The sequence below is a fragment of the Musa acuminata genome, chromosome BXJ2-6 (genome assembly GCF_036884655.1).
Source record: "Musa acuminata AAA Group cultivar baxijiao chromosome BXJ2-6, Cavendish_Baxijiao_AAA, whole genome shotgun sequence".
NCBI classification, from domain to species: domain Eukaryota; kingdom Viridiplantae; phylum Streptophyta; class Magnoliopsida; order Zingiberales; family Musaceae; genus Musa; species Musa acuminata.
This window is the reverse complement of record NC_088343.1, coordinates 44,456,338-44,483,749: the sequence shown is the minus strand read 5'-3', so window position 1 is coordinate 44,483,749 and position 27,412 is coordinate 44,456,338. Positions and strand designations below refer to the sequence as shown.

General features: G+C 41.5%; 4 protein-coding genes and 1 pseudogene across 5 annotated transcripts; 3 read left to right on the top strand and 2 right to left on the bottom strand.

Moving 5' to 3' along the window:
- The first annotated feature begins 2,830 nt into the window (after positions 1-2,830).
- On the top strand, positions 2,831-8,898 carry LOC103990059 (uncharacterized). Its single transcript, XM_009409086.3, has 4 exons — positions 2,831-2,990; positions 5,401-5,563; positions 8,016-8,131; positions 8,347-8,898. Exons 2-4 carry the CDS (start codon positions 5,459-5,461, stop codon positions 8,708-8,710), a joined length of 585 nt encoding a protein of 194 aa, XP_009407361.2. The 5' UTR covers positions 2,831-2,990; positions 5,401-5,458; the 3' UTR covers positions 8,711-8,898.
- A 279-nt stretch (positions 8,899-9,177) lies between these two features.
- On the top strand, positions 9,178-10,741 carry LOC135614011 (protein IQ-DOMAIN 18-like; annotated as a pseudogene).
- Positions 10,742-11,693: 952 nt separating this feature from the next.
- On the bottom strand, positions 11,694-16,218 carry LOC103990060 (small ribosomal subunit protein uS17). The gene is made up of 6 exons (XM_009409087.3): positions 16,093-16,218; positions 15,680-15,720; positions 15,510-15,610; positions 12,364-12,508; positions 12,201-12,290; positions 11,694-12,023 (listed from the first exon to the last, which is right to left on the bottom strand). The coding sequence occupies exons 1-6, from the start codon at positions 16,102-16,104 to the stop codon at positions 11,933-11,935; spliced, it is 480 nt and encodes a 159-aa protein (XP_009407362.2). The 5' UTR covers positions 16,105-16,218; the 3' UTR covers positions 11,694-11,932.
- Positions 16,219-20,261: 4,043 nt separating this feature from the next.
- Positions 20,262-22,340, top strand: LOC103990255 (uncharacterized). The gene is made up of 6 exons (XM_018827371.2): positions 20,262-20,481; positions 20,938-21,165; positions 21,266-21,333; positions 21,406-21,496; positions 21,819-21,862; positions 21,948-22,340. Exons 1-6 carry the CDS (start codon positions 20,262-20,264, stop codon positions 22,143-22,145), a joined length of 849 nt encoding a protein of 282 aa, XP_018682916.2. The 3' UTR covers positions 22,146-22,340.
- A 753-nt stretch (positions 22,341-23,093) lies between these two features.
- Positions 23,094-26,956, bottom strand: LOC135615913 (protein CHLORORESPIRATORY REDUCTION 6, chloroplastic-like). 2 transcript variants are annotated; one of them, XM_065114997.1, is made up of 4 exons: positions 26,706-26,956; positions 24,081-24,209; positions 23,796-23,974; positions 23,094-23,631 (listed from the first exon to the last, which is right to left on the bottom strand). In XM_065114997.1, the coding sequence occupies exons 1-4, from the start codon at positions 26,902-26,904 to the stop codon at positions 23,425-23,427; spliced, it is 714 nt and encodes a 237-aa protein (XP_064971069.1). In that variant the 5' UTR covers positions 26,905-26,956; the 3' UTR covers positions 23,094-23,424. The 2 variants fall into 2 exon arrangements, with proteins under 2 accessions (XP_064971069.1, XP_064971068.1); XM_065114996.1 differs by having other exon boundaries at positions 23,796-24,004; positions 26,706-26,955.
- Between the last annotated feature and the right edge of the window lie 456 nt (positions 26,957-27,412).

The following is a 27,412-nucleotide window of genomic DNA, read 5'->3' as shown; positions in this document are numbered from 1 at the left end:
TATATATTGTTAGATTATTTAATCGTTTATATTTGAATAAGATATATAATAGAATTAGTTGGATTCTAATAAATCAATATAAAATAAATCAATTTAAATTATTATTCGTTTTGAGATGTGAGGAGGAACTTTTATAATCATTTATCTTACACCTTCTGCTTTTATCTATAAATAGACAGGAGTTCTAGGAATTGAAAGAGCAATATTACGCATCTCACAGAATATGAGTTGAGATATTATAGTTGATGAGGATAGTAATTATGATAAGACTCAGCTGACGTCAGATGACGCCTCACACAACAGCACCTGGTTAATGCAGATCGAAACGCCAACCGAGGCTCCTCAGCTCCACGGCTCCTCGGTTGCCTCGGTCGGCCAGCCCTCCTTCTAGCGCAAATCTGTTGTGGGAAACAACTTTGAGTCGTGGCCTCGAGGCCGACGCGGCTCAGTTCGGGTCCGGACGACGGGGATCTCCCTGGGGCGCTCCTCGAGCCCACTGAGGCGATCGGGACGGTGTAGCCGTCTCCTCCGAGCAGGAACTCCTCGCCTACGCGTCCAGAGGGGACCTTCGGCTTCGCACCTGCATAAAGGTCAAGCCGAGGTGCTTGGCCCGACCCCTCCGACGATCAAGTTAGCTGATGTGGAGGGGGTTTCAAATGAAGAAGGGTTTTTGTGTGTCCCTCCCTCCCTCTCCTTATAATGAACGAGAGGGTATTTAAAGGGAAGCATACTACTTCTTAAGCTGCCCGCTTGCAGGGGGCAGGCTGGTAGCGTCTGACTTTGTGTTGGCGTGGCATGAAGAATTGAGCTTTGGCAGGATGTTAACGTGCCTCGGTCGGCGTTCCGGTCTGCATTGACCAGGTGCTGTTGCGTGAGGCGTCATCTGACGTCAACCGAGTCTTATCATAATTACTATCCTCATCATATTCCCCCCCCCCCGAAAGAAGTCATGCCATAAAAGGGGCATGGCTTCGACTTTGAGAAACTGTCCCAGCCGGGCGCCTTGCCGGAGGTGTGGGAATCGTGGAGTTCAGCAACTAAGAAGGGTCGGATGTGCAGTAGTGACCCAGGTAGCGTGCGGCCGACGAGCACACTTAGTAGGGTAGGCCGACGCATGGTATGACCTCAGTGAGCATGGAGCAAGGAGGACGACGCAGGCGAGCTGGTCGCGCGCATGGGGCCAAGGAGCCGAGGCAAGCGGGCTGGCCGCGCACATGGGGCCGAGAAGCCGAAGAGCTGAGGAGCCGAGGAGGCGTGGAGCTGAGGAGCCGAGGCAGGCGGGCTGGCTGCGCGCATGGGGCCGAGGAGCACGACGCAAGCGGGCTGGCCGCGCAGGTATGTCTCGGGACGCATGGAGCCGAGGAGCACGATGCAGGCAGGCTGGCCGCGCAGGTGTGGTCTCGGGCAACATACAGCCGACGAGCACGATGCAGGCGGGCTGGCCGCGTGCATGGGGCCGAGGAGCCGAAGAGCCGAGGAACCGAGGAGGCGTGGAGCTGAGGAGCCGAAGAGCATGACGCAAGCGAGCTGGCCGCACAGGTGTGTCTTGGGACGCATGGAGCCGAGGAGCACGACGCAGGCGGGCTGACCGCGCAGGTGTGGTCTCGGGCAACATGCGACCGACGAGCACGACGCAGGCGGGCAGTCACTCGACATTCCGGGCCCTCCTTCTAGCGCTAATCTGTTGTGGGAAACAACTTTGAGCCGTGGCCTCGGGGCCAATGCGGCTCGGTTCAGGTCCGGACGACGGGGATCTCCCTGGGGCGCTCCTCGAGCCCGCTAAGGTGGTCGGGTGCGGTGTCCGATCGGGACGGTGTAGTCGTCTCCTCCGGGCAGGAACTCCTCGCCTATGCGTCGAGAGGGGACTTTCGGCTTCGCACCTGCACAAAGGTCGAGCCAAGGCGCTCGGCCCGACCCCTCCGACGATCAAGTTAGCTGATGTGGAGGGGGTTTCAAATGAAGAAGGGTTTTTGTGTGTCCCTCCCTCCCTCTCCTTCTAATGAACGAGAGGGTATTTATAGGGAAGCATACTGCTTCCTGAGCTGCCCGCTTGCAGGGGGCAGGCTGGTAGCGTCTGACTTTGTGTTGGCGTGGCGTGAAGAATTGAGCTTTGGCAGGATGTTAACGCGCCTCGGTCGGCGTTCCGATCTGCATTGACCAGGTGCTGTTGCGTGAGGCGTCATCTGACGTCAGCCGAGTCTTTCTCATAATTGCTATCCTCATCAGTAGTTTCTCTTTTAATCTTCCTGAAGTGACCCTGAAGAGAGGTGAGGAGAGTCTAGCTTTCTAGTGAAACGATATAAAGAGAGAAGAGAGAAGAATGAAAGTATAGTTTTATCTACATATTGATAGTGGTTTTGGATATAGATTTTTTTTTTTTGATTTTTTTCTACTGTTATATGTTGCATGGGTTGTCGCATATGGTCCTTCGAAGGATTTCTATTTGGCTGCATTTTTGTTTTTGAAGGGCTTATCTTAATTTAAGTTCGGTAAGTTTATTTTTTATACTATGTGATTCATCATAGGGTGGTATAATTTTTTTTATGAGGTTTTAGGATTAAGGAGTTGTTTATGTGTGGAGAATTACTAATAAATCAAAGAAATCATTTTTCCTTTAATGTATAAGCTGCAACAATAATTAACGACTCTGGAAATGCTTGGACCAGGGGACGACGCGACGCCTGAACGGGCGACTTGAGTGGGGCGCGGCCTGGGCCCAGGCGCCCGCCTGAATCAATTCAATCTGGATCGAGCCCGAGTCAAGCCAATTTGAAACAATTTGGATCTTTCTGGTTCGATTGAACCATATGATCACCCTAACCAAACCACCCTCCCTCCCTCTTTCCCACCCCGGCGCGCGCTCGCCCTTGCCCTAAACGCAGGGGCGGTGAAACCTCTCTCTCCAGCGACTGCGGCGTTTCTTCGGCGAACGACGGCAGCGGCGGCGTTTTCCTCTCCATCGGCGAACGGCGGCAGGCTCTCCCTTACCGGTATATATATCCCTCTCTCTTTCTCCTCCTCCTTTTCCTCCTTTGCCGTCGCACCCTCCCTTCTCCTCCCTCTTCTCCCTTTCGGTGCAGTTCCCCCCTTCCCCAACACCATCCTCCCCCTCCCTCCACCTCTCTCTTCCCCCCGTTCATCGCAGCCCCGCGTCCCCCCGCCTCGTCACAGCCTCCCCTTCCCCGATCCCTCCTCCTTCTCTTCCCTGCGTTCATCGCAGCCCCCCCATCCCTCCTTCCTCTTCCACCCTTTCGTCGCAGCTCCCCCCCTTCCCCGACACCATCCATCGCAGCCCCCCGCCGACCCCAACGGCCCCCCTCTCCCTCCTCCTCCTCCCTGATAGCTACACCCCTCTTTGCCTACTCTCTGCATCTTCCCGTCCCCCTCCCTCCTCCCTGATAACTACCCGCTACCCTCCCAACCAACAGTCCGCAGCATGCCCCCCCTTTCTTCTCCTTCTGTTTGCTTCTTCTTCCTTTTCTTCCCTCTGTTTCTTTTTCTTTCTCTTGTAATTATGTAATGTTAGTCATTGTTAACAATGTTTTATAGTCTACGAATTCGATGATCACTGACTTTCTTGAGGGAAATTGTTAGATTTTTAACGTTAATCTTCCTTTGTTTTGTTATTTTTATTATTAGATTTGCAAAATGTAGTACTTTGGTGCTTCAATGATTGTAATATGATGTTTTGGTGGTGATATTTGAAATATAAAGTGATATAGAACTCATGTAATTTCTCATTTTTATTTTAGTGATCATATTTCTCCTTAATTATATGTTTTTGAAAATCTTAATATTTGTGAGCGTCTTGCTTCACTTGAGTGATTACCTTGGGCATTTTGATACTTTGGTGTCTTTTAGCATCTAGCGCCTTTAACTATACTAGTTTTACAATTTAAGAAAAATAAGATAAAGAGAGAATGGGAAAGAACCTTTTGTTCAAATTCTAGGATGTGATTGTTAATTTAGGCAATTTGGTATTTAGAATTTTTTCTAGAACTTCGTCACAAAAGAGATGTTTCATGGAAGTGATTAGAGGGAGAAAAGCTTAGGGATCAATATAGTTGGGATTCAACGTATGAGAAAAAAATACACCGAGAGAAGAAACTCTTTTCAGGGAATAAAACTAGCTGTTGGTAAAATTTCGAGGACAAAAAATGAAACAAAACTTGGTGTAGAAATATCAATATGTAGATAATAAGGAACGAATTTCTACGCTATCAATAAGGAGGTGAAATAAACAAAAAACGAGAACGTAGATATTTCACTCAACCTAATTTCACATTTTATGCATGCCATTTATAATCATAGGATAAGTTCTTCTCATATGTATTGCCATGTTGAGCACCTACATGGTGGACAATTACGACACATCTACTTAAGAATTTTTTTTTAACATGTTAAATGAAATATTACATTTGCATGTTTTCATCAACAACTCTCTATTTTATGATAATGTTTTCAATAGGCGCTCGGACGAGATGTTTCGATGAATCATTGCCCGGACGCTCGCCTGAGCCCAGGCGCCTTGGGCAAGCGCCCAAGTTAAGTTGGATCAGGGTTCAAGGCTGGGTTCGATTGGACGAGCAAGTTGGTTCAATCAAACCAACTAATGTACCCTAATACAAAACTCGCTCCCCCGCCCAAAACCACATGACCAAGTGAGACAAACCCGTAGTGAAACCCTACATCCGCCGTCGCCTTCATCCATAGCTTCGTTCGTCGCCCTCTCCTTCACTCATCTTCTTCCACAGATGTCGGTTACTCCTCTTTTCAATTACCTCTTTGGAACTATTTAGCATTATATTGATTCACTCTTTGGGACTGTTTAGCATTGGTTAGAAACATGTTTAGCATAGGCCTCCATCAGTAGAAACTATATTGTGTCATTTTTATTTTTATGATCACATTTCATCAATTATAATATATTTTTTAAAATTTTAATATTTTGAAGTGTCTCACATTGCTTGGACGAGCACCTAGCGCCTCAAGTGTTTTGGGACCTTGGCATCTAACGCTTTTTAAAACACTATTTTATGATTTCTTTTTCCATTTGAAGTAATTTCTTTTATAATTTTTTTTCCTCATATGTTCAATACTAAATATAATCACACCCTAACTTTTGTTGCATAATCGCATCCTGGTCTCTCTTGTTTCCAAGTCACTGTTTTATTCACCCTAAGCACTACATGAAGAATAAATGTTCTTACCTTCTCTCATGAATATTTCGTGAATTTGTCTTGGGATTAGGTGTAGTATATTAACATCAATTTTATGCCTTAGATATGTGATTGTGAAGGCGAAAGTTAGTCTAAGTCAATATATATTGGTTTATCAGAACAAGTAGATTATGCATGAAAAATCTGTTACATCTCACATCAAGGCTACTTTCTTATGCAGGTGAAAGATTCTGTGGTTTGACTATAAGGTGGTGGGTCACAAAAATTCAGTGAGCCTCATGGGTTCCCGCATGGTCAAACCAGAAGATGTACTCGAATCGTTAATGAATGATGGGACAATTGATGCCATTAGACTGAAGATTATTAACCAGTTAAAGGCCAATGTAAGTATTTGAATGAACAATTTCCTTGTTTATGCAATTTCCCTTTATTAAACCAGTGCACATTGTTGATGTTGAAAAGTTAATATATTTTAACAAAGCATGGAGTTATTGCACATCAATATTTTTGTATATAAACAAAAGCAATTTTCTATATAGTTGCATTTGATTAGACTATAGTTAGGGTAGGAATTGTCATGGTTTATCCTGCACTTGACCACATGTACTATTTTTATGGTGATGTAGATCATGGTGTACTTGATGCTTCTCATACTTTTCATTTTCAATCAATAATAGCTGGACGTTGGTTCTTCAGAAAGCTGTGTATCATGTGGTGTATTTACATGTTAAATTTGGTAAAGACCTTGACTATTGATAGCAAGGTCTTATAATTGAATCATGTCTTCACCACTTGCAATATATATAATTTCATTATAATCAGCTCATAATTGAGCGTGCTGATAACTGATTTAAGTATATCACTGCTTATTTTAGAAAGAGAGAATATAAAGTATCTCTTCATGGGATGATGAATATTAAGACTTGGATTATAAACCAATGATTGAACCTAGCCAGCCAATAATTGTTTTCAACAGCCCTGTTATGGGATGTTTTGGGCAGCCAACTCTGGCAACAGTCGCACAGAAGTACTGAATTCATAGGGCTTTTTTGGTGCATCAAGATTCGTTTGGTCATGTCCTGGGTTACCAGGACAGTAGCTACACTGATTTGGTGAGGGATAGTGATGAAATCCATCTTGAATGAATCCTAGTCAAGCTATTCTATGTCATCGAAGTGGCTTGCTAAGGACATTATCTTGAATGTAGATTCTATTTTCATTGCTACCTCACCTGAAAATCTGACAGGACAGCTTGCTTAGATTCGTTACTGGAAAATATACCACTTGATCTGTTACCGAAACCTGAAGGTTTGATGAGCGGCTGTTTGCTCTCTAACTGATCTTACTACATTTTTTGCTTGAATTCTGCTTCCGAAGCTGTGGATTGCAGCTTCTGACCCAACCAATTCGAATTTTCTATGCTTAAAATTTGGATTTTAGAGTAAACATACTAGGCATTCAAGCAAAGGTGTCTGGAAACTAGTGGATCTTCTTGTAGATTTTTTTATTTGGTGTTGATCCACCAATTTAACCTAGTACGCTTCCAGACACCTTTGTTTGAATGTCTAGTAGCTGACGAAGTTCTAAGGATAACTTTTAGGAGACTTTTGTGTTTTACACCTCATCAAACTTCTTAAATGTGCTAGAGTTTATACTATTAAATAAAAGTATTTAATTTCTGTTGTCTTGGACCATTTTATATCAAAGCATTACTTTTTCAATGCAAGGAAGATCTTAGGCATTATGGATTTTTACTGGCAACATGGCTCCCATTTCCATCAGAGACAGCTGATCTTAATTTGTGTGCATTAGAATGAAGCATTCTAATGTTGAATATGTTCTTACGTTTTAACTTCCGTCAGAGATGACATGACTCGAAAAAGGTTTTCGGGTTGGTTGGGGTGTCATTCCACTGTTGATATTCTGGATTCTTAGTGGTTTGTAATTAAATATTGAAATTAATGTTGAATAAGTGCTTATGTTTTTACTGCTGAAAATTTTAGTTAGTAGCATCTGAATTATTATTCGAACAAAAGTTTTATATGTAAACATAGTCTTTCATGAATGAAGCATCAAGGTTTGGTGAACATGCAAAATTTTACTGACATACTAGTACCCAAGTTTTAAAATCTCGGTCTGATTCCAGATTTTACATTTATTTAGACCGATACAGTACCAGTATATTAGATGTTATATCAAATTGTACCATCCGGAACATCAACAGTACTAACTACCAAGATATAGTCAATTTTTTGGTCCTTGGTCGGACTGGACTGTACCATACATATGTACCAGTATTTGAAACTTTGCTAATACCTATTACTTCCCCATTTTTTTTTGTGAACAGAGAAGCTACAAGGTATTAAGTTGACTTGTACCTTTAATTAGTTCCTGTCTTATGACTGGAATTTTGGAGCTGATGTATCTGGCAATGCTGATTTCAGATTAAGATAAGCTTCTGCACTTTTTACCATGGAAATGCGCTGTTTCTTGTCTAATGTTTCTGAAATCCACTAGCAGATTAGTGGCAGCAAATAGCTTTTTATTTTGTTTTACTTCTAATTTATTTTGGAGCACTTCTCAAATTGGAAATTGGCCTTGCACATTTTTTACTTGTTGGAAAAAACAGAGTGCCTTTTCTCAGAATACTTGTTTAGATATAACAATGTTTTTTTTTTTAATTTCAAACTTGAACATTAGAATGCTTGCTTAAATCGGTTCAAGAGAGCTAGATGCATTTTTGTTGATTGCTTCCAAGAGACTAGATAATCACTTACAGGGGATCTAAATGGGCTGCATATGTAACTTTCCTGAACTTTTGGCATGTGGTTGCAGGAAGAGCTTAAGAATAACACAATCACGATGGTTGAGCAAAGTAAGGTCCTTAATACTCCTGGTGCAGAGAAACAGACAAAGAGAGAGTTGTTTGATGCACTGCGGCGAGAACTAGAGTGAGCATTTGCTATAAGCTAATAAAATTTGTGTAGATCAGCATTCAAGGGGTAAAGGAAGGGAAAATTAAATTCTTTTGTCGTTTTTTTCACTATTGGGGACCTTATAATTAATTGCTTAAACTATGACTGGCTATTACTGCCTAAACGATAATCTTTGTGCCCTGTGTGGTCATTTATCTTGTTAGTGAAATTATTATAAGCAAATTTTGCAGAACTCCGGTGCTTGAGAAGGCATCTAGAGCTGTTTGGGAGCTAATTGTTGACAATAATGGCTTGGGGAAGGAGATCAGCGAAACCGTTGAAAGAGTATATTGCCGGTTAAATGGTCGTGAGCTGCCACCACCAGTTGAGCCTTCTACAAGTGATACTCAAGTGCCAGAGAAGGAAAAAGAAACTATAGAGAAAAAGGGGGAGAAGGTCAAGGAGACAGAGATGTTGGAATCGTTGACAAGGAAAAGAACCTTCAGTGAGATGAATGTGCAAGAAGGAACGGAACTAGTTTCTAATGGCACATCCGACGACCCTCCAGTTCCTTCAGATGATGCTGTACTACCACATACCAATTCACTGGCATGACAAGATTCCATTGTTGTTATTGTCCTTGGATCTGAGGATTGTAGAATATTCAGGTAAACATAGTTATTTTAAGCTCTGGTGTAAGTTGCACAGAATAGCCTTTCTCAATTTGTGTCTAAGAACTAGTCTTTGAGATGTATGATTTACTTTTGAACATAGACTATGGGACCTCATAATGGCTTTTAGTACTTTTGGATCTCCTTTTTGGTTTTCTTGTTGACAGTTGAACATAATTTTCCAAATATTTCAGAAATTGATATGTTTTTCAGCACTAACAGTGAACATGATTTGTTATTAACCAATGCATCTGTTTGCTTCTCCATATGTGAGTTTCCTTTTCTTTGGAAATTGTAAGATCTTTGATGCAAGAAGAATGATTATATGATTATATTGGCTTTGGTTCTGTTTCCCTTCTATTCTTCAACAATAGCAGGTTTCTTTATTCGGTTTAGATCGAGAAAAATCGTATGGCTTTTATAAAACGTGTTATGGTTGGAATCAGTAGGAAATTCTATTTTCTATAGGATATTTGACAATTGAATTTAACTTTTTGATTACTTTATTGTCCATAATAGTATAGAAGGAAAGTCTGGCTTCAAGTTCTTCGGGAATAGTGGCATCGGGTTCTCAATCCTTTGCCTTTGGATTAATTATATTTCTTGATGGAATTGGGAAGGAATATGGCTTGGTGGTGGTAGAGCATTACTTTTAGCTTGGTGGTAGAGCATATAAGTTTGAGTTAACGTTATAATTACAATGGATAATTTTGATATTAGGTGTATCGTTCTCTTTGGTGATAGTGGAGGAGGCGGTAGTGATAGTGCAGGTGGCTGCGGAGGTGGTTCGCCTCACCAGGCCTTCCACTAGCTTTGTTAAGGAGCAGTACGCTGCCATAGTTATCCAAACTGCCTTTCGAGGTTACTTGGCATATGACTCTTTGCACTCTCTCTCTCCCTCTCCCTCTTTTGGAGTCGAGGGATGGCTCTAACGTAGGCTTGAGTTTGGGTGTGCGATTGAAGGTGAGGAAGGCGCTGCAAGCTTTAAAGGGGCTTGTGAAGCTACAGGCATTGGTGAGTGTCTGGAAGCAAGCCAACATGACGCTGCGATGCATGCAAGAGCTGGTGAGAGTGCTGGCGAGGGTGAGAGACCAACATATGCGGATGGTGCAGGAGTCTTCGGCAACAGTTTCCCAAGGTGCCACCAAGTCCTCCTTCAACTGTGACACCTCCTTCTGGGAGTCCAAGTACCTCCAGGAGCTCGCGGAGAGGAGATCCATGGTAACTAACATGTCCCTGTCAGAACTCAAGCTTTCTTCGTCTTCCTTGTTATGTGTGTCTTTCTTATTTGGTGGAATGAGCTGTCGAGGGACGGGAGTAGCTTCGCAGATGACTGGGACGACCGCCCAAAGACAATGGAGGAGATCCAAGCGATGCTGCAGGTTCGGAAGGAGGCTGCTTTAAAACGAGAAAGAGCGCTCTTCTACGCCTTCTTTCATCAAGCAAGCTCAAAAAAGGCTGGTTTCTTCCTCCCTCATCTTGTCGTAGGAACATCGCTTGCTTCCCCTGGTTTCCTCTGTAATGTGACTGACATCGAGTCTTTGGCCCATCGGAAAGCTCTGGAGATCGCACCGGAACCCCTCGCCCTTGCTCGACGAAGAAGTGAACGGCGAGGTGGCGTCGGTGGAAGAGAAGAGGCCGCACCGGTGGATGGATCGCTGGATTGTGTTGAGGTCCTCTTTCGATAACAGAATCAACAACAGGGCGACAGCCTCCACTGACTCCCATCAAGACCTTGGAGATCGACACTGCTCGACCCTTCTCTTACTCCTCCCCCGTCGCCATACGCCATCGTCGTCGCAACCCGTCGGACAGCACCCCTCCTCCCCCCTCCATTGCACCCACCTCCATAACAACCAACCCTATTCGCCTGCCACTCCCTCGCACCGGTCGGGAGGACCGGAGTCTTTCCATCGTCCATGTGCCGAACTACCACTACCACTACCACACGACAGCATCATCATCGTCGTTGTGACAGCACTACCCTGCGATGTCGAGGGCTACAGTGTCGAACAACATGGTGATGACGCAGTCAGTCTGCGAAGGCGCGAGTGCGGTCGCAAAGCACACCGAGGCAGCGTCCAAGGACGTTGGACCGAGATCGGGGCGGCTCCGCCAAGAAGCGCCTGTCGTTCCCAATGCTCAACTCACAAGGGTGCTCGCAGAACCTGCGGAGCCCGAGCTTCAAGAGCACGGTGGGGTGGTTCCTCGGGGAGCAATGCTCGAACGTGTGTGTCCTCTTGCTGCAACAACAGCCTCGGCGACAAGCTATAGTTTATTATCAGTTTTTTTTATTATTTTAATTTAAATTATATATATTATTATATTAATATTTTATTATGAACCAGCATATAGATTTTAACTGAGAAAAAAATTATATATTATATTTTTTTTAAAATATAAAAATTATTTTAAACATTAGTAAATCATAAAAACTTAAAAAAAAAAAAAAATATTTTACTCGTTCATCTATTTGGAATAAGAAAAGCTACCTTCACCTTCACCTAGCTGATTCGCCCAACACTTACGGTCCAGATTTTGCTTTTAAGAAGTGCCCTTCCTCGTAAGAAAGAATCGGTTTTTAAAGATGAACCCGCATCTGCTGTTTGTGATAAATGGAAACAATGAGTTGAGATGAAATGTCTTCTCTACTCGGCTATTGTTCGATAGCAGAAAATAAAAATGAGAAAAAAAAATAAAGCAAGCAGACGGAGACTGAGAACGAGGCAACAAGAAAGGATGAACATTTTGGTGAGTTCATGCCAAATTCCAACAAACAACATTTTAGCAATTTAAAGTTAGCCTATTGTATATTCTGTTTAACAATCATCAAGAATAACCCAAGCTAATATCAATGACTGAACGGCAGCAACTGTAACCATCACATCATGCCAGTTTAGCATTGATATCAGAACTTGATTCGGAAATAAAAACAAGGGATAACCAACTAGAACTTGCAAATATGAGTGTCACATCTTTGGATGTTCGTCAGACGAATTTTCTAGCTGTTCAACAACATAATCTTGATGCCACAAAAATTCAAATGATGAACTTATAAGAACAGAAAATAGTGCAAAATAAGGCTAAATTACTAAAAACTGGTTGCACGACAACCTTTTCCGGATTAAAGTTTCCAACTCCTCAGCTTTGAAGCCTTGGCACAACCTTACACAGCTGCGAATGCCTTCTTGCCACCACCTGTCGATCCAGCTGGTATGACTTTCAAAACATTGAAAGTCACAGTTTTTGCCAATGGTCTACACAGAATAAATGTTCATTTTCAGTACCATGAATTTTATAGGAACAATCACCATTAACCATAACTTTATTTTGACACATATATGAACCTCAGTCTTTCAAAACATGTATGCAAAAGATTCCGTGGCGCCTTACTGTTATTGGGATCTCGACCATATTATCAAAAATAATCTTACCTGCACTGACCAATGATAACATGGTCCCCTTCCTTGACACGGAAGCAGGGTGAGATATGCGCTGCTATATTAGAGTGCCTCTTCTCATACCTAGAAGAAATAAAAGAAAATCAGAACTGATATTTATTTGAAAAGGTGAAGAGGACCGGTAAACATTGCTCACCTTTGATATTTTTTCACATAGTGAAGATAGTTTCTGCGTACGATAATGGTTCGGTTCATCTTGGCACTATGGCATGTGCCAGCTAAGATACGACCCCTAATTGACACATTCCCAGTGAATGGGCATTTCTTATCGATGTAAGTACCTGCAAGCAAGATCCAAGTCTGTAATCTTCTGTTGCTTCAACAAAATAGAATACTACAGCAAAGTAGGCAAAAATAAAGTCCTCTTAAGCAGAAACCCATTATACAAGATGCAATAATCTAACACTATTTTTATGCAGGTGTGAAACAAAAAGAACGGAGGCCATTTGGCTCTGACTGGATTTTGTTTCTCGATATACAAGATATAAGTAACTAAAACAATGTGCTGCTCACTTGTCCCTCACATTTTTTAATTGTGTACAACACCAATCAATTCTTGCTATTTATACAATAGTCCCTCTACTCTTCATAGCCTGCACATTTCAGTATATGGACTCGTTAGAATTGACACAGCCATATGCCTGAAACAGTGTAATTTTATCTATACTTAAAGAATATTTTTTAGATAATTTACTCTTTACAGAGTAACCCAATCTACCACGTGATGCCCTATCTTACTGTCTCCCCTCTATTACCTGTTCCTCACAAAACATCAAATTTTAAGCCAATGCATCTCATCTCTCCATCCTCATGTATCTACACAAGATTTAAATCCTGTTACAACAATGGTTTTAATAACTGGTACAACTGATATTGTACCAATAGATCAGATAATATACTAACCCATACTGCCAGATATCATCAAAAAAATAATTAAAAAAATAAACATCAATAAAGGAAGATATTGGTCCCTAGTCAGACCAATAAATGCAGGTCAGACCGGCAGGACATACTGTACGAGCAGTATTTGTTTCTTTAAAATCTATAATGATCCTCTTCTTAACTTCTATGGATCTCTCTCTTTCATAATCCGTCTTTAATCCAAAACCCAATGACAAAACTCTGAACCGTTTTTTTGTTTTCCAAAGGAGAAGAACTATATTAAATCAAAAGCCGACTACAAGGTCCAGCTTGCTCATCCAAGCACAAAATACAGTAAGAGTCAGGATGCCAATCCTGCGTCCAAATGTGATCCAATTTGGACCTTTTTAGCAAAAGAAGCCAGCCAATGGGCCCACTGATTGCCTTCTCTAAAGGTGTGTATCACCCTCCACTCGACGATCATGTTGAGTAGAGCAAAAATCTCACGAAGAGAATTAAGAAGGAACCAAGGAGGGGGTTCCTCCTTGTTCAAAACTTTTACAATCCATTACGCATCAATTTCAGTAATGAGCTTATTTACACCCAGCTGGGTTGCAGCCAAGATTCCTTCCTTGACTGCCAAAATTATGTTCACCCAAGGGCTGCCAGCATATAGAAATATGCATCCAGCAAAGAGATATCTGGCAGCACTGTTCCTTAGCACAAAGCCCTCACCTCCCATCTTTGACTGTGCGTCAAAGGCTCCATCAGTGTTCAGCTTGATCCACTCCACTGCAGGACACGACCAACATACTTGAATTGAGCTTATGACCAACTGCAGAGACTGCACCCCCTTAGTCTGGCTGATACAAGAGCAGTCATACAAATATGATACAGCCATATAAGCGACCGTGGAAAGGGCAATCCGAGTAGTACGGAAAGCTGCATTATTTCGGGCCCTCCAAATCATCCAAAGGCCATAGATGATAAGGGTAACCATATGGTTGGATGAAGGAGAGAAAAGATCAGAAACTTCCTTCAACCAGGAGCCATCCGCCAAATAAGAGAAGAACTGGAATTGAATGTTAAGTCTCAGTTGGAAATATTCCCAGACTTTTAAGGAGAAGGAACAGTAAAAAAGATGTGATGTTGGCTATCAGGACCAGTAGAACAAAGATAGCAATCAGTCTTTCGGTGGTTTGAAGCTTATGATGCAAGAGTTTCCAACAGAAAAGGACCGTACGGGGAAGCACCCAGATTTTGGTTGGGGGGGGTGGGGGTTTGTGGGTGTTTGGAGCAGGAAAAGGAGTAAGAGGGATTCGGTTACAGTACAAGAAAAAAGAGCCAATATTCCATTTTTGTCTGTTTAGTTAGTTTGACTACTCACTAACAACACAAACCTGGATTGAACTTGTGTTGCCTGGTTTAGGTAACATGTTTCAATCATTAGGTAAGTGACTACAGTACAAAAAGCTGAATAGAAAGACCTCCATGCACAATAAGAGCAGGTTAGAACCATGATTTTGATAACAAAATTTGACAAAAATAAGGAACATTGAGAGACTAATGTGCAAAAAAAACCATTAAAAATAGCACTAGCACATTCTCAAGTATGTGGTCATGACTTACCAAGTAGAATATTGTTTTAATTTATATTTTTTAATTAATAGGAATCCTAACAAGACACAAAAAAAAATTTAGGTAATCCAAGAGTGTGCTCAATTGAAACTAATGTTTAACATATATATACCCATTGACAAAATAGATAGTGACCACCATTTACAAATTTGAAACTAAAACTTGCTTTGGTGCTCTTCAAAAATATTTGTTTACAATAGGCAACAAGACCCTTGTTTTACACTTGGTTCCTAAATTTTCTTAATAACTACCATTTGCCTTGATTAGTATTGTAGTATATGATCAAGTCAAAAATGTGCAAGACAGATGACTCTAGTTTTCTTTTGTGATAAACCTAAGTGTAATAAACAAATAGTGTAAACAATCATCAAGTGATCAGAGCCAGAAATAGTTGTCAAACAATAAGGATTCTGGGCAGATGAGAATAGTCGAGTTGAGTCCTCGAAAACAATTAGAAGAAACCCAAAGGACACAATTTATTAAAAACATATATATACAAGTCAACAGGATTAGCATAAAAGATTATTTACCACACATAACAAGCATAAACAAAATGCACAACATCAGAAATATAATTAATTTGTCAACGAAGTTAATTGTCACTTAATACTCCCGAGTGCAGCAATTGTTTCCATGATGATAACCAAGATGGTCTGCAACCATATGAGGCATTTGTCTAAACTCTAAAACTAAGTCACTCAGATTCAAACTAACATTAAAATAACAAGTGTGAAAAAAAAACTGAATTGAAGCAGGGGAAGAAATTGGTATTAGATCTTAGACCTTCAATGGCCTCTCTTGGAGTCTTGAACCCAAGCCCAATACTCTTCCAGAATCTGTTGCCGCCCTTACCAGGTCTCTTTCCCTTACCAGGTTTCTTTGGGCTGTACAGTAACCATTACAACTCCATTTGAGCACTAACTCAAGAATTTACTGTGTGAAAGTTTTCTTACCAAAGGAACACCTTTGGCTGCTTAAGGAATGCCTTCTCCGTCTGCATAACAGGATACCAAATCGAAATAAACCATTAGCATCAGGTAAAAAAGACAAAACTCGTGGCAAGACACCAAGATTGTTAACCTAGTTCCAAACGCAGACATCACACTCTCGCAAACGATTCTAACAATTAACTGTAAAAGTAAAAAAAACATCGATTCCACAGCGAAATCCGATGAATCTGGAACGTTCGACTCTACCTTTAGGGTTTTCTCAAGATCGACAGAATCCAAATCTACTAGACATAAAAAGGCGCTTTAAACTCGGGACAAAATGCTCCCAAAGAAAAGCGAAGTTGTAAAAAGAATAAGGAAAAAATAAAACCTAACGAAGAGACGAAGGAAGAGAATCAAACGATATGTGATCCCACCTGTTCCGCCATGGCCGAGAAAGCGAAGGAGATCGACGAGCTGGCCTTCAGGGGGCAAGGGCTATAAGCCGGCGGAAGGGAACGAGGAGAATTTGCTGGCTCCAAGACAAGCCCTAAATGCCGGACTTGTTGTTATTTATACGGCGTTGGGAGCAGAAGGAAATCACCAATCGGGTCCGCTTCCCTGCCCGAACCCGGGTTTGAATTCGCGGGTCGGATAATTGCAGGTACGGGTCGGATCTGGACTCCGATTGAGGACTTCCCATGAAGTTATTACGAGATATGATCAACATTTATATGGTTAAGAGTGAAACAAGTTATATGTGGTCGGAAAACTTTTTCTTTCCACTCAAAAATCCAATGACATACACATATATCTATTCCTACACACATATACACATGACATGCACATAAAAACTACGTCAGGGGTATATTCAAAAAAAAATTTCCAATAACTAAATTAGGTTCAAAGAATTCATATATATTATAATAGATAATATGAGAGTTCTTTTTTCTGATGATGCACCTGATGATGCTTTTATAATACGTTAGACAAATATTAAAAATAATTACACGAATTATTTGCCCATTATTGAGTCATCGAATCATATGTCGAAATATAAAGCTTTGATTATGATATAATAATAAGATAAAATTAAGACCATCAGTTATTTTTCGATATCATATTATGGATCTTATGGGACTAAAATCCTATTGATGTGTGAGCTAAGTGGATTCCATGTTATTTTCTAATATCGACACCTAAAATATTAGGGGCGAGGAGGTTTTTCTTATTAGCTTATGATTTTAACTGACTTTTCTGCAGAAAAATTAGTGTTCAGAATTAAAAAAAAACGAGTGAAAAATTATTATCCGTACATCTGATCTATAGAGTAGACAAGCAATAAAGTGGTAGTCCACTATAAGGAGTTAATTACCTGTAATTTGATATTTGTTGTATTTTCTGTAGTCTGGGATGTAAAAGGATTTCATAAGTTCGTTATTATCAATTTTAGTTTTAAGTATTTTAATCAATAATTTAGATTAAAAAATTAATATATTATTTATTGAAAGGCTCAAGTAGAAAAGAACTATTTAGATGACTTATCATTACGTGAAGTCACCGTTAGGTTACATAATATATTTTAGTCAGTGGGTTAGACAAAATAAAGTTGATAAACCAATTAACTCATTACGCCCTAACCGTGAACTATTTCTTTTAATACCTTGATTTGATGTATATTTTCTTCATCTACATATTTTGGCATATACCTTTCCTTTAGCAGTACACATTATTGTTTCTTCCTTATTTGATTGAGAGATTGGATAATTAATGGAAACCACAAACACAATGATATTTCCTTGAAAACATGAGATTCATTATATAAATTGAACATAAACGCACATATATAGCCTCATAAATCATATAAAGTACAGTCAAAACCGAGTTCGAGTCCAATTTAAATTCTACGTCGAACTCAATGGGCACACGCTTTTGATCATTCGGCTTATTTTGGGCCAACCACCTAATCCAATTAACTGGGCCCAGTCCGTTCTCTCACGTCGAGCCGACAACGATACGGGAATCAAATTCTAATGTTCAACATTGGGCTTACATATATACCATACAAAAGTTTGGAATCAATATATCTATGATTATACAGCATATATATATATATCCCTGCAAATAAGAGTAATCATGATTATTATTAGTTCATTCGAATTGAAGAAGTGCATAAGAATATTGTAAAATATCTTTAATATATTTTTTTCGAATCATAATAGTTTAGTAAAATAGAATAATTGTAAGTTACAATACCTCCCATTCCGGATGGAGAAGCCACACGGCAAAGCCACTCGTCCTCTCGTCAAATTGTCAAGTTGGTCCGAATCCGAGAGGACATTTTCCCGAACACTACGCGGACAATTATGGGGGACCATCGCAAATTGCCTCCGCTGGGAATCCATCAACCCCATGTGAACGATGGGAAAAAGTAGGGAAGGCGGCAAGGGAGGAAGAGCGCAACACGGAGAGACGTTAGGAAGAAGAACTGCGAGGGATGGGGACCTCGAGCGCCATGGCTCGACAACCAGAGGCTATCCACCATACTCGGTATTTGGTTGCATGCTAAAAAGCCAAGGGCAAAAGGCAATTGACACGAAGCGGCAGCTTTTGTTTCGATCTGGCAATGTTCTTGGCTGGACTCTGGTTTGTGCTGACAAAGTTGCGAGATCTCCCATCCCTCGATCTATTCCTTTGCCTTTTACCGTTTTCCTTGACCGCTCTCATCGACATTAGATCTGTTAAAGATCACACAAACATCATCAAGCTCGAGCAGACCAACAGCACCGTCTGTTGATGATTGCAGCGTTATGGGAGTCTCTTAAAGGACACAGAAACATGAGTCGGTGTCAGCAATCAGACAAGGATATCCAAGGTTCGAACATGCTTCCGACAAGCATGTTGTTGCTCTGCTTCCCATCTGTACTCCTCTTGGCATTTGGTGCGGCCTCGATGAAGCCTTGAGCTCAAATTTCAAAGGGTCGGTGAACAGAAAACAATATGCAACTGCTATTTCTCTTCTCTTCTGCATCTTTATCGTCAGTTCTCTGATATCAAGCTCTGAGAACAACTTTGCTGTAAGAAATCACTTCTTTTTGTAATGGTTTTACATCATGCAGTCCTTAGTTAAACATGCAGCCGACCCAGAAATGGCTCAGAAACATAAGTGCTCTGCTTGATAGACGGATCCAGGTGTTCCTGGGTTCGGCATAGATTTGAACACTTCCCATATACATGAGTGCATGGAGACTTGGAACTCGTGTGGGAGGGAACACAAACCAAAGCTACGAGGACAAGCACTACAAGAAAGAGGTACACAGTGTGCAGGACCTAGGAAGACCAACACATAGGAGTTGAACACAGCAAGCAGCTCCAGACTGAGCGCAGAGATGAGTGAGTGACATGGAACACTTGTTTCGAGGACTACCCAAATCTTTGGAACTTGGGCGTGGGAGCCCTCGGAAGTACCGAGTCGAAAGGAGATATTGGGGTGAAGGATCTCGAAAGGAGGATCTTTGACTCCCGGCACCACAAGGGGAAGGCGTGGTCAGATGCCAAAGCCCTTCGTTTCATCCTCAAAAGCATGGCATGTCGGCCAGTTCGTACAGGCAAATCCCCTCACCGAATCCTTTCCTTCTCGGAAAGCAAGAGGACTTGTCTCGATGAGAAAAAGTTTCGTGTCTCTAGTCGTCGATGTATGACCTTTGCCCAGCAATTGCTCGGTGCTTAGCTCGAAGGGGTACGATTAGTACTCGAGAGTGCATGGCATACCACACCTATGGTTGATTCATAATCAACTCATAAAATTTTTCTTATTGTCACTCTATGGAGAAATATCATCCTTCTCATGGCTTGTTAAAGACGAAACCTTTTGCTCACTATGTATAATAAATACCATACAGTTGCATGGATAGCGTTTTTGGTCGTGTCAAATTTTGGCACCCTCTCTCATCCTATCTACATTTTGTGCAGCTGTTGGTTAGGAGTATGCGTTCCATTAATTGTTTAGTCAATATGCTGCTGATGCCACAGAAACATTCTCCATCCATATATTTAAGAAGCCTTGTCATTTTGTCACAACAAGTAGCTTCCTAATTGATGTAAACTACATGATTCACATAAACTCTCTGTCTGTGGTATCCATGTATGTTTAAATAAGATTGACTAATTGCATCGACGAGTGCACAAACCATAATTAAAATGCATAAATATGATGTGCTGTGAGGAACAGTGAGATTCATCTTTTCATCGTGTGCAATTACAGTGATAGAATCGTGATCGCCACTGCCGTCGTCAATGAGATGGATGATGCACGAGGTGGCCGGAACAAACGGCGCCCCATGTTCTGAAATGACTTGATGTAGGGCCACAGATCGCTGCCGGCATTGATAGCGTCCATCCTGCCAAACCATCTCTGGTTGTGACCTAAACGTAGTCGAGCACTCGTCGTCGCAGTATGTGTCATGTGGGCTTCACGCCTGCTTCTCTACCATCGTCGGAACTTATTTACCACCGTGGTGGTGTAGTATTGACACAGTCGCATGGAGGTGCAACCAATTCCAAGAAGAAACAGCTCCATTTGTAAGTACTAGTTGGTACACACAAGATGGGGGAAGGGAGGGGGGAGACCTGTCCTTGTATGCCGAGGGGAGCTGCACCTTTCTATCACCAACAGCGTCGCCACCACGTTGTCGTGGTGCCGCCCAAAGCACAGACATGCAACATGAGCAGCCGCTGGACACGTGGCGCCGTCTCTCTGGGGGCCTCCGGCCTCCCGGGTCCCGTCCTCGACATGGACGTCCTCGTGGCCTCGGGCCCGCCCTCAGGTGACCTCAACCTGACAAACACTAAACGCCGGCTTCGTGTTGCCCGCAATGAACCAAAAGCTCGTTTAATCCAACACTTCAATCCATTCCAATCTTCACAATCGATTAGCTCTTCCAAATGAATGTTTGTTTCATGGTCAAGCCTTTAACGAGTAGGGTGGGTCCAATATGAAACCTGTTAAATTTGCAGGAACCATAAGAAAACACATTCCGTTCTTACCTTAACATATGTGATCTGACTAGTTTGCGATGACAATAATGAGCATGAACAAAGTCCAAATTTTTTGGGGAACATCCTTCCTTAATGAGTGACAGTTACAGCATAGAATAAGAAAGCATGGCATAAATTGTCAATCATGCTAGTTTATTTGTTGAGAAAGATATTGGTGTTTGGACTTTTCACACATTTCATCTCAGGTATGGAACAGTGAGGTCTGTGTGTATATATATTACAAGTGTCAGAAAGTTTTAGACACTCATTCCCTAGCCACTTACTTCTCTCCTTCCACATCCCGCATATAGAAGAGGAGATAGCTCAGATCTCCAAGTCGTACCCCAAACGTGTACGTATCTTCTCTTCTCGTATAGTCCTCCTAGGAGCAAACCTCCTTCCAATGAAGCCTGCGGTGTCAGTGATGTTTCTTCTTTTCCTGGTTCTACTACTCTCGGCTAACAGATCTCAAGGTACCTTCGGAGCCTCAACCCTGTCATCCGAACCAAGAAGGTATTCATCTTTCACCAGAGCCGAGCGTGGCTGACCTTCGCGTTTGTTTCTCTTGTTCAGGGACCAGAGTGTTGGAAGAAGAGTCACTGGCTCCCCTGCACCGCCAAGTCCATGTCAGTGGCTTCTCGGTACTGCGTCCACTGTGGCATTTCTGATTACTTCCGGTTCACTGACACTGTTGTATTGCATGTTGATACCAGGAGAAAGAGAGTTTGATGAAAGAAGCAGAAGAGGAAGAGAGCGGGGTTCCAGGAGAACTGCTCCGACGGGGATCACATGGGGATCTCTCAGGTAAGAAAAGTTGGAGAAGTCCATCCATGATTTCATGAAGATTACTTCCTTTATACTACTTCATGACCTATTGTATATCGAGTTCCTTACAAACTGGCATGACCACGAATATGCAGCCAAATGATTCTATACCGGAATCATGTTTTTCCAAGATAACATTAATTGTCAAACAGTTCTAGTCTTTCAGTTTTGCTTCCTAGCTCAGTATCAACACTGAACGCATCTAAACATCAGAGAATGACATGATTTGTCGGCAGGTTTCAGCTTGTTCTAGTTATTAATCTAGACTCTAAAGTTGGTCTCCCTTTATCCGCTGTTGCAGGAAAGAGCAGGAAACTCATGACCAATGCGATGGCCACCTCTAAGGTTGGTATTCTATAGATAGCGTCAAACAAACACCGAGTGTTTCTGCAGCATCCGCTGACATGCATCCTCCTATGGTCTTTCACAGAGCGGTAAGAGCAACGACGTGGGAGCCGACAGTGCACAGAACAATCAGAAACATTCCAAGGATGAAGCCGATAGGAGCCAAGACGACACCCACACGGCGCCGCCTGCTTCGAAGCGACCGCCGACCTACCCCGACATCCTGGACATAGCGGGAATGGACTATTCTCCTGCAAAGAGAAAGCCTCCAATCCACAACTGAAACGTTAGCAGGAACAAACCAATACCAACAGCTTAGGTGGGTAGAGTAGGAGAGAGATCGGACAGCAGCATTGCAGGAAATGCTGCAGTTTTCTTGGCTTAGGTCCCATTTTGTGTAGATACTACTAAAAAGTATGCATCATCGTTATATTTATCAACTTCATGAATGAGCATTTGATGATCACATTTGCAAGCAGTGATTGGATCTGATACACGGAGGGAGGGACAGAGATGGGGAGAGGTTTGTCCCATGTGTGTGTGCCTTTGCGAGGAGAGTTGGAGATGTGATGGCTTATGTCCTTAAAAGACTGGCAACAAGTTAATCGAGGCATTGTGTCCTTCGGGGAAGAGGTGAATTATCTAAGCGGCATCTAATGGATCCGTGTGTTTCTGTGTTCCTCTGTCTTGATTGCAAAGGGTAGGATGGACTCCATGAGGTGTGGGCTCATGTGCTCTCCACCGGCTTGACATGTGCTTGGTCAACCTATCTGTGGATGGTTGCGGTGATGCGGCATGGGTGGGGATGTGAGTTATGGCATGGTACTGTTTGAGGGTGCAACAAAGGCAGTGGAATTGTCAGTGCAAGTAAATGCAGACAATATGCATGCATCATGATGGCAGCAAGATGATGATACCTACTGTCGAGTTGTTCTCTTTTTGGTCAATTAAACTTACGTTCACTGCTAACATGTAGCTATATGTAGTCATATGTATGCATATCTTTAAATGAATTTTCAGACCAGTCGAGTTGTTCCTGCTATGAACAGCATGAAGATATTCTTACATCATAATTTAGATTTCCCCCTAATAATCTGTTTTCATTATTTTTTGAAAATTTATTGCTAAAAATGTGAGAGATGTCATGATTGATCATTCCACAACATACATGAATGCTCCAACTCATGCCTTTCTGCAAGCAATTATTAATAAAAATATGTGTATCTGTCACTTTGTAGTTCTAATTACAAATATGACTTATTTATTATGTTCAGAAAAGTCAGAACATGACAGAACACAGTATGCGGCATCTGTCTGCATTTACACTGTCACTGACATCAAACCTTTCTCCTAAACATGCAGAGAGATCTAACAGTTTAAATGCAAATGTACAGATTCACTAATTTCATTGTAAGAGAATGTAAACTTGCCATCTCGTGGAATGGTTCGATCAGATCTTCCACTTTCTCGGCCACCAGTGTTTTGAAGATCTAGTGAAGGTAACTCAACAATTCATCATCAAGATCTAATATATCATCACTTTAAGGCTTACACTTGCAAGTTTATGAAGGGTGAAGAGGATGTTGATCGATCAAGTCAAACAATGAATCTTCCAGACCAAATCCAAGCATCCTTGCCATGTCACGTGTCTTCAGTTTAGGCTTTGGAAACTTTTGTTGTTTCAGCCACGAATACACAGTGAAAGCCTTGTTTAGTACAAACAACTCGATTGCTTCTGGATTGAACACAATGCCCAGTCTCATACTTATCTGTCATGCATTTCCAACCAAACAGTCGAGTCGAATGATACTCATTCTATACAGTGGAATAAAATGTTGCAAGTTCTAAAGAAGACCGAGACAGCTTTCTTTTCAAAAACAGAGGAATCGTAAATTGAATCTAAAGGAATACTTTTCATATAAACATTTCATACCTGATGAGGAACTAGCATTGCTGCATACCGAGCAAGCTCTCCAGCTCTCCAATCCAGAACCACAGGGAACCATGGATAAGCAGCATCCAGTCTCACAAACCATAGCCTTATATCAGGGAATTCTGATAACTCACGTGTGTCATAAGGGTCATCTCTTTCATAATTGATCGTAAAACCAACTGTTTGGTCCAAAAGCTTTCTTGGTTCAGCTGAAAATTTTATTGCAGGGTACCACTAACATAAATCATTGATAATAATAAGCGATGGTTTGATTCACTGGCTTACCACATATAGAAGAACTTTTTCCTGCAATTGCTTCAACAGGTGATAGGTCCAAGCGTCGTATAATATCTTTGTTGATTACAATTTCATAACGCCCTTCGGTTGGGGGCAGAGAAGGCGCTACTTGCTGGGCTGGAACAAAAACATGCAAAATTCAGTTAATTTCCAGATATATCAGCGTGACCTCTGATCACAAAAACTCGACATGAGGCACACCTATGGTCAAATTATAAAACAACAATCATAGCAAAATCTTAATGTAACTATAAACCCAAGAATCCCTTGAACAAGCAAGTGTCACAAACTAAATCAGCTCAAAGTGCTCATTCTACTTAAAACGTGTGATAAGAAAGAACATAACGAGTTACCTGTATAGCCAAATGCAATCAATCTATTGTGTCTTACTAAGAAAACATAGAAATATACAGAGAGAAGATGGAATTGGTGCAACCATTGGGCACGCACTGCAGCAACAACCATTTTCTCAGATACTAAGAAAGATAATTCCAACAGAATATTTTTCAAAATGGTTAAGGTCATTTCTCTATCCAATTTGAATTATCTCTGGTAAGCATCTCTAATGTCTGGCAAATTCTTCACTATCTAAAAACTTTACCCTTGGTGCTATAGCTTTCTACTCATCTTAAAAAGTTAAAAGAAATTTTTGTTACATTAAATGACGTACATGACATTCACACATGAATTCGAACCTAAGACCTATCACTTATGCAACAATGCACTAACCAACCTGTATGTTTCAATGGAGACACAGCTTACTCGTACTACTCCTTGTAAAGATTGAAATAACAAAAGATAGAAATCTGTACCTATCAACATTCCATTGTTGCAATTTACTTAACAGTAGTCTAGCATCAGTCTGCTATGATCAGTCTAAAACACAGGACTAGTTTTGGATTTCAGCCAGTTTTGTTCATCTTTCAATTATACTGAAGGATTAAAACTAGCTAAAATTAGAATTTAACTAGCTTATTCCATTTTCTAGTCAATTATTTATCATTTTGGTGAATTTTCCTCTGAATTTTTTCTTGTTTTTCTACTTCAAGTTCAATCTAAAAATTTCTGCTCAATGTAACTTATATGTATCACCTTTTACATGTTTAAAATGTTTAATTCATTGTTTTTTCTATCCAATAAAAATGTTGTGCCTAACAGAAAAGTCCTATGCTGAGTATACAAATATATCACAGAAGGGCAACATACCTAAAAGATCTCAAGTAATATTCACAAGTTCCTGAATATTTGAATGAATGCTTGCTACATTTTGCTTTGTTGTGTTATGTATATGTTGCATTTGGGGCTTCTACAAGTTATCCAAATAAAATTGTTTCAAGTAAATTATTTTTATAGTAGTACCTCACGTGATATTAGAGATAATTTAGAAAATATGCTTGTCCAATAAATTTTATTTAAACAGAATATTGACAATACAATACCAATTTTAGCCTAGAGCAATTAACTACGCATAACTAAAAAGCAAAGATGGCAAACATAATTTCTTTGTTTAATTGATTTCCTATCTTTTTTTCTTTTTGTCTTTGGTTTTTGTTGAATTTAGACGGAAAATTTTGGTAAAACTGATTAGACTACCCACATTGAAACTCATGAGGACCTACTGAAAAACAATCCAAGACCTAAATCCTTGCTCTACACCTTCAACCATATCTTCAATTACATAAACCAGTCTCCTGCCTAATATGAAGTTAATTTCTTCAATCTCTGTATGTGCAACACACTCCTGTCCTATAAATGAATAACAAATACTGGTCAGAAGTTAGCTTCCCTCACAGGTTCAGAACTTTTACCTGCGACCCAAAATAGATCACAAATGTCATCTAATTAGGGTGGCACTTCTTAAGAAATATGCCATTTGGCGACTCCCTCAGAAGTAATCCTCTGAAAAGTAGTTTGCTCAATTTTGTAGATTCACCAACCATATGTGCAGATCAGGAAAAATCAAGAAAAGAAATTCTAGGTCTCAACCTGTCAAGCAATTTCAGCAATCGGGTCATGCATCAACACCAGCCGCGTCAGAGCATATTTTCACTATCATATCAATGCCAAAGTTCCCCAACATTGGCCTCCAGACAACCTCTTGCCATTCTAGCAGCTAACAAATTTACTTCATTAGATCAAAAGCAAAAACATGCTCCAAAGCCCTGTCGCTTAATATAATTATTCTTATTTCTTCGAACTTTAGTCCTCTTCTGTGATGCCCTTTACTTGAACCAAAGAAGCTATCAGGTACGAGTTTATGGCATCCTATCTTACAAAGCTGGTTGTTCTAGTCCTACAAATCCTCTGCCTAAATATATGAAGCGGATTCCTATAATATTTGGCCAAATTCACATGTTGTAGTAGTGCCCTTCACGTCTTTATGTTCTGCTGAAGAAGCCTTTCTTCAAGCAGGTAATATGCAAAATATAACAGCTACATTAAACTCAAACAAGAACATATGAAGATAACAACAATATCTAATCCGGATTGAGTATTCGCCCGGTGGTACTACCTCGAGTTGTTCCACAAATTAGCAGGTACAGACGGTGTATGCTGGACTTTACATAAAGAACGCAGTAAAATGCGGGCATTATCAGAAGGAACCGAGCTCACCCTCGTCCTCTCCGGTAAGAGAGAGGTCGAAGTTGCCGGAGGGGTTGAATGCGACGGAGAGCGAGACGTCGCCGCGCCTTGCTCTGCAGCCGGTGAGGGCAGGGGTGGCTATGGGCTTGCAGGAGGGGAATGGACTGGCGTTGGAGGAGAGCGCGCAGTGTCTCAGGGGAGAGAAGAGATGGCGGATGGTGAGTGCCATCGCCGCTTCCTCCTCTCCTCGTCTCTCGGGAATGCGCCCGTGGCCTCAGAAACAATGGATAGGACGGCTATTTAACCGATGGTGGGCCGCCTCTGCCTGTCTGTGGGCTATTGGAAGGAGGAGCCCTGTATATTCTACAGTGTCGCAGCCCAATTTTGAAAGGAGGAGTGATTGAAATCAGAACGTCAACAAGTTGTTAGACATGGCAAAGCCCGAGGCAGCGTCATCGTGGTGAGACTCACAGCCCCACGCGGTGCCACGCACAAATGACTGTCGAGAGCAACCGACCTCCTCGGGCTGCTGCGCCCCTTGGATTAGTTTACAGGGCATGGCTCATCGGCCAAGAAGAGTTTGGCCACTGTAGAAGGACAGGCCAAGGGAGACATGGAAACAGCCTCCACGTTCTCCTCATATCTTCCTTTCTTTATGGCTCCCCCCCACTCCATAACACCTTCACTCCCTTGACAAAATATAGTGTCCCTCGCTATGGTACATTAATATATATACC